The sequence below is a fragment of the Echinops telfairi genome, unplaced genomic scaffold (genome assembly GCF_000313985.2).
Source record: "Echinops telfairi isolate 266 unplaced genomic scaffold, ASM31398v2 ScPeMD7_7413;HRSCAF=8451, whole genome shotgun sequence".
Taxonomy (NCBI): Eukaryota; Metazoa; Chordata; class Mammalia; order Afrosoricida; family Tenrecidae; genus Echinops; species Echinops telfairi.
The window spans coordinates 943,169-950,171 of NW_022111313.1; the positions used below are offsets into that span (position 1 = coordinate 943,169).

Here is a 7,003-nt window from a genome sequence, read left to right on the forward strand (position 1 = left end):
CCAAGTAAAGTTATTAAAATTCTGGAAACTTCCCTCCCTCCAGCTCAAGTTCAGGTCTTATCAGCTGCCCTGAGAGCTGCACAGCTTGACTCCGCGCACGCGTCCGAGGGCAGAGACGAGGGGCCCGCGTCGCTGTCTGCCACCCCCGTTCTGGACGCGCCGGCCGAGGCCAGGATGGTACAGAGCACAGTGAGTGTCTGCGGCCCCTCCGCCCCGAGGAGTGACAGAAATCACACAACCCGCCCGAGAGCACGCTTTATTAACATATCCCGGCAGAGATGATAAATGGCAAGTTTAATTTTATTCTTAAGGTCATGTTTTGGATAACTAGACAACCAGTCAATCAGGTGATTGATAACCCTGATTCTCTTCCACAAAAATAAGGGTGCAGAGACCAAAAAGTGGCTTCCCTCTCCGCCTGAGATGACAGGAACCGGCCCCCGGTGGGGTGGAGGTGGGGGGGACTGTGTGGACCAGTAGTTCTCAACCTTCCTAATGCTGCGACCATTCAGTACAGTTCCTCATGTTGCAGTAACCCCCCGGACCATACAATTATTTTGTTGCTACCTCAATGTTGCTACTGTTATGAATCGGGCAACCCCTGTGAAAGGTCCCTTCCACACACACCCCAAAGGGGTCATGACCCACAGGTTGAGAACCGCTGGTGTGGACACTGCCTCCCACCCCTCGGGCTTGCCCGTGTCTTCGTGGCGGGGCTGAGGCCGCGCCATCTGGGTGGAGAGGTGGAAGCAGACAGCAGGCTCCCAGCGGCCTAACCCGCCTGGCCCACTCCCAGGCCCCTTCCCCTGGGCTGCCTGGCTCGAGAGCGAGTGAGAATCAGTCACTTTTTAGACCCTGGCATCCTCGCCCCGTGCCACGCGCTGCTGAGACTCTTCAAACGCTGGATCTCCACGCCGACTGGCTGCCAGGGTTTGCTTCTCGGGATTGGACTGACTCCTCACCCGTCCAGCCCTTCCCTCCTCGCCTGCTCCAGTAAAGCCAGTAACAGTCGTTAAGAAGCGAGAGTGCGCAGAGGTGCTCTCAGACCAGTCAGAAGTAGGGCGGCATCCCGTGTGCTTGCTTGTGTTTCACACGTGAGGCAAGAATCCTCCTGTTGTCCTTGGAACCCAGACTTGAGGACACCCCAAGTGCAATCAAAAGGCATGCGTGGCCACATTTGCCTTGGGAGGGCCGTGGCACCTCCGTGGGCTTCTCTTTCATCGACACAGGCTTGGAGCGGGAGCAGGGTCCTCACAGCCTCGCTCGAGTCCCTGCCTTAAAGCCCAGTTGAGCTCGGTGTTGGGGTGCAGCAGCCTGGCTCCTGAACTGGCCTGTTTGCCACGGGGGCTCTTCCATGCACAGAAGAAGGGGCACGAAACAGAAGAACGGGCGGGGGCGAAATACCCCCTCAGCTAGGAAGACAGGAGGGAGGGGGGCCTGCAGGCCCAGAGCCAGTCGGCCACATGCTGACCCTCCGGTGCCTTGACTTTGCCTCTGCCACTTCACGTGGACGTGAAAATGCCCAGTGGCAGGACAGGGAAACCTGGCCAGAAACACCCTCCAGGCTCCCGGCCCCAGCGCCCTGTAGCTGGAGTTCCAGCCTGGCAGGCTGGGTGGGAAGCATGCCCGTGGAGAGGGGGGAGTGTGAGCTGCTTCCAGAACTGCGATTGGGCCCGAGAGGGGAGCGGGGCAGTGAGGATGGGCCCTGTGATCTGGGCTCTGCGGGAAAAGGGACTCACAAGCCCTTTGGGGCTGCCTTAGCCCTAGTGGCTTTCTCATGCCTGAATTCGGTTCCAGCCAACTTAAGTGTTGTACACCCCAGTTACACTGAAGACTTGGAAATAAAGTGAGCTCCTCAAAGGAGAAAACAGAGTCCAGTGGCACAGCTCGTTAGTACACTTGCGTTTATTAACAAGGAGGGATTGAGATCTTGGTGATCAGATCAGCATCTTTCCATTTGACCACGTGCACTGTGGAAACAGACCATGCGGTTCCGTTGAAGTCCTTGGGAATTGAAGGCTCTGGTAGCATGCCTCCAAGCAGGCGAAGCATCTATCGGGGTATTCATCGACTTTCCCGGATCATATATTGAGCTGATGTGTCAGAACCCATTAAGCTGGTAGACAGTATGACATTTCAAGTGCAAGTCGGAAATCCATGCTATGGTTGAAGGAGAAGGTCAGGTCTCTCTCAGTTAATGTTAATCAATGATCAGAGACCAATATGTCACTGTTGAATATTCCCACCCGTTTTAATTGTTAACCTAATAGAAAGACTCATCAGCAAACATCGGGTGTGTTTGCACACGTGTGTGCATTTTCCAGGTGCACACCACCTCACCAGTCAACCCTTTTGCTCTCGAATGAAGAGGACTCCTCCCTGCCAGGCCCTCTCACCCTGGCCCCGTGCAGGGGCTGGTGGTCCCTGCCGGTGATCGGCAAAGACCGGAGGTGCTCACGCCACGGCCTCAGCCAGCCGCCTGCTCCCTCGTGGGGTTGTCTGGCTCCCCGGGACTGTGACTTGAGGGCCCTGGGGACCAGGCTGCGTCCTGGCCGTTAGAGAAAATGGTTGTCCCTCGCCACCCATCCCCATTGTGGCTTTGCAAGAGCCTCGGGCAGTCTTGGAGTCAGAATGTAGGGGGTCTGTTTTCCTGGGCGCCTGCAGTGACTGGTCTGCGCAGTGTGGCTTCCCGCTGCACAAGTAGGTGCTTCAGTATCTGGGGAGAGACCAGGGACACCAGCGAGGCCCTGGCCCCACGATTGTGAAGTTCTGGGAGGGGGCACCCTTGGGCAGAAGTTGGAGACGTGCCCAATCAATCGTCTCTGCAGGAGCCAGATGAAGAGCTGGATGGGACCGGCGGCCCTTTGCAGACCAAGCTGAGGCCTGATGCAAAGCCCTCTGAGGAGAACAGATCCAAACTGCAGGTTTGTGAAAACCTTGTGCTCATTCCTGGAGAGACAGAGCAGCACGGCTCAAAGCAGGTTTAAGGAAGGCCATTGGAACCAGTGTGTTTTCTCCCATCAACGGGAACTTCGTATCTTTGTTTATATGCACAGTGCTACTAACGTTACCTCCACAACTTCAGAAAACAGGTAGCTCTGAAGTGTGTGTTTCTAGGCTTCTGAACAATTCAACAGGCAAACCGAATATGACGAAGCCATTTGCTATCTACCCGTTCATACTCGGGGCCCATGGATGCAAGTTACTTCCCCTGTTTAGTCTGAAACGTTTTGACCGCTTCCTATGTGGAAGCCGGGGCCTTGCTCTGTGCAGTGAGCGGGTTCTGGTGCCGTGCACATCCCCTCGGTGGCCTTGTGGCTGTGGGGCGACATCGGTGGGAGGCATTTGGGAAGATCGAGCCCCATCTCTCAGGAAGCTGTGGCAATGACTCCGGGCAGGGTCTTGGGCCGTCCGTTCCTGAGACAGAGGTGGGAAAAGCAAAGAGTATCTCCTTCCCCGAGAGCGGTGGGCCCTGGAGCGGCCAGCACAGCGGTGCCCCCCAGCTGTGGTGTGCTGCTCGGTGCTAGAGAGCCTGTGTGCTCACGCACAGGGAGCCTCCGCCCCAGTGGAAACCAGGCAGCAAGGGCCGCAGCCTGAGTCCTGGGTGTGTCTCCACTGGGTGGGCTTCACCTCCAGGCGTCAAGGCTCTTGTGTTTCAAGACCAGTCCCCAGCCTCTCCCCTCCTGTGGTCTTGCTCTCTTCCCCATTGCCCAGGACATCATCCCTCAGCCCCTGCTGGACCAGTATGTGTCCATGACCGACCCGGCGCGGGCCCAGACAGTGGACACGGACATAGCCAAGCACTGTGCCTACAGCCTCCCTGGCGTGGCACTCACCCTGGGCCGGCAGAATTGGCACTGCCTGAAGGACACTTATGAGACGCTGGCTTCAGACGTACAGGTACAGCCACCTGCTGGGCCGTGCTTCCAGAGGTGGGGCTGCGGGAAAGGGGCGGGTAGCCGCCCGGGCTCACTGCCCGGGACTTTGCATGGATGTGGACCAGACAGTCTCAGGTACAGCCACTAGCTGCCCGTCTGCATTGAGCCCCAGAAGTGCAGTTTACGGTCTCTGCCACAATGACCTCTGCATGGTTTCTGTGGCTGTCCATCTGTCTGTCTGTGCAGTGGAAGGTGCGCCGGACACTGGCCTTCTCCATTCACGAGCTGGCAGTGATCCTTGGTGACCAGCTCACAGCAGCCGACTTGGTGCCTGTCTTCAACGGGTTCCTGAAGGACCTGGACGAAGTGCGCATCGGGGTCCTTAAGCACCTGTACGACTTCCTAAAGGTAAGCGGGAGGAGGGTGGGGACAAACACAGGCCGCTCCTCCCCCTTCCCAGATACGTCAGGTGTGGTAGAAACAGCAGGCTGCGGCTCCCTGTTTTCAGGGCAGTGCCCCACCCACCCACCCTCCGTCCTCCTGTGGGAAGGGACTCAGAGTTTTATGTTCTTTAGTTCTCGGGAGGATGCTACACCAATGAGGGGCCTTCAGAAAGCTCAGGGAACCTTCCATCCCTTTTGTCCACAACTGTGTGAAGCCACCTGGTGAAACCAGAGGAGCTGGAGGCCTGGCTTGGTGACGTGCCGTGACATGCTAGGGTCCCTGAGGAAGAACTCTAGTCTCAGTTCCATGCAAAGGGCATTGCTGCTGCCTCTCTTCTCCTCCCCAGCAGCACCCCACCCCAACTCCCCATCTGCACCACCCAGAGCAGCACCCGATGGACTCTGCCCCCTCCCCTCACTCCCCATCAGGGCTCCTGAGCCCCCCTTGAGTTGGTTTTGTCAGAGGGCCTTAGGGAAGGAGGGAGCCTGGGCACCTAGAACACCAGGCCCAGCGTGCGGGGTGAAGGCCAGAAGCATGCAGATGAGCTGAGCTTGTGGACATGGCAGAAGCCTGCCAGTGACTGGGTACCACAGAAGGAGGACTGGCGTGCAGGCCTCTTGAGGGAGGGCACACGCTTATCCAGCCACCTGCTTTCTGCAGTTGCTTCCTGCAGACAAGAGGAGAGAATATCTTTATCAGCTGCAAGAATTTGTGGTGACGGACAACAGCAGGAACTGGCGGTTTCGGTACGAGCTGGCAGAGTAAGTCGTGGCCATCTGGGGCCAGGAGGAGTCAAATGAGCACGTAGAGTGCCCCCTTACCCCCCACCCCCTGCCCCTCACTCCCCCAGCCTTCCCGCTGCAGACTAGACAGTAGTGTTCTTTTGGATGAAGCGATATATTATGCTCCGAAGAAGGCGAAGCTGAATTCCAGAGCTCCACGTTACAAATGCCACAGTCTCCAGGGAGACTCGTCTTCAGATGAGGCAGGCAGGGCGCACGTCACTGGCGAGCCAGAGAGTTCTGCTGTTCTAAAAGACAATTTATTTCAACCGAATAAAGGATGAGTCACCTGCTCTTTGGTATTTTCCTATGAATCAAAGCAGTGTGGGTCAAAGCTTTCCTGAATGTTCTGAGATGCCGCCCCCTCTCAAGGGTACAGAGCTAAAGAAAGCCCCCCCACGCTCCCCAGGCACAGGAAGCGCTCTGACCCACCAGGCTCAGACAGTGGTGATATTGAAAAAGCCCCCCCAAGGGCCGCCTCTCTGGACCTCACTGGGTGTGTGAAGGAGTGATTTGATTACAGCCTGTCCCAGTAAAGGGGCTTTTGTTTGTCTGATTTGGTTTTTCTGTTTGCCTCTTCACTGCCTCCGCGAGTGTGAAGACACCCCTTGGCTAGCCCTCCCTCCTGGTCACGTGCCCTGCCGGCCAGCTAGCCATGTGGGATGCGAGCCCCGGCCCCTCCCCAGAGCGCATTCCCCCATCTGCAGCTGGACACCCTTGGGAGCGAAAGCCCCTCTCACAGACGTCAGTCGGGGTGCTGCCTCTCCTCAGGGCCAAACAGAATGTTTCTCTCGGCCGTGCCCCGTAGTCACTGTGCTTAATCTGAGAGATTGCAGTCCTGATGCTGTGTCCCCAGCTCAGGCTTCTAGAAGCTCAGAGAAAAACAGGTTAGGTCCCGTGCTTTTTTTGTTGTTGTTTTGCATGAAAGCATCGCGACCTCTGGTGGCAGCGTGCGGGAGCGCAGGCGACTGGCCGCTCTGCGCCCCCTGGCTTCCAGGGCGGCCGGGAACAGCTTCCATCTGCCTTATCTCCCAGCAAGGCCTATCTCCCATCTCAGCCGCCCGCGGTTATTGAAGCCAAAGCTGATGATATGAACTCCTTGTTCCCGGGCCCACGATATTGGCGTCGTTTTTTTCTGAAAACAGTGCTCTCTGATAGGAGTGCACCCACCGCTCCACGGTTCTAGAAGCCGCTTTCATTTCTAGTGGCTTTTTCATTTCCTCTCGTTGCGGTGTGGAAATCAGGCCATTTATCGTCCACCCCTGCTCCCCCAGCCCCATTTAGAGAACAGCCAACCGCTGTGGAGGTAAGCTGCCCCCACCAGCTGTCTCACTGGAGTATGGGGGGAGTTGGATGTTTTGTTTTTTTTCCCCGCTTTCGGAGGAAAGAGTAGATGTAACAATGCCCACCCCCCCACCCCCCCAGTTCCCAGTTCCAGGCCTGAGCAGGCATGCTGGTGGGAGACATTTCATCTGCAGTTTCAGCAACACTGAAAGGGCTGGGAAAGAATCCTCATCTGATGCCCCCTCTCCTGCCCCCCAACCCGCCGGCCTCTGGGAACTTTAGCTTCCTCGCTATTTTTAGGTTATCTGATCCCACAGAGTGTTTTCCCAGGTGATAACCTACCCCTGAAATGTGAACTCCATCCATTTCATACATTTCTCAGGCCCTCTTGTGCAAAGTCAAATGGTTTGCCTTTTGTTTGATTTTAGTATGTGTGCTGCAGAAGGGATGAGGGGGTGGGGTGTGTGTGTGAGATTTCCGGTCTCCCCATTTGCAGGCATGAACAAGTCCATTCTGTTGCCCATGCCGGGCTGTAGCAATGGGCTCCCACCCAGCAATGCAAGCCTGGCAGTGGTTTGTTCTGGGCTGTGTGGGGTCACTGTAGGTCCAAACAGA

At 56.8% G+C, this 7,003-nt stretch overlaps 1 protein-coding gene across 1 annotated transcript in view; it reads left to right on the forward strand.

The window, feature by feature from the left end:
- The window catches only part of LOC101657999 (serine/threonine-protein phosphatase 4 regulatory subunit 1-like), an 89,580-nt gene that overhangs the window by 77,272 nt on the left and 5,305 nt on the right, over positions 1-7,003 (forward strand). Inside the window, exons 11-15 of the mRNA XM_045296907.1 lie at positions 44-189; positions 2,829-2,924; positions 3,715-3,900; positions 4,125-4,286; positions 4,983-5,083. Coding sequence (XP_045152842.1) covers positions 44-189; positions 2,829-2,924; positions 3,715-3,900; positions 4,125-4,286; positions 4,983-5,083 — 691 coding nt within the window. The remainder of the gene's footprint in view (positions 1-43; positions 190-2,828; positions 2,925-3,714; positions 3,901-4,124; positions 4,287-4,982; positions 5,084-7,003) is intronic.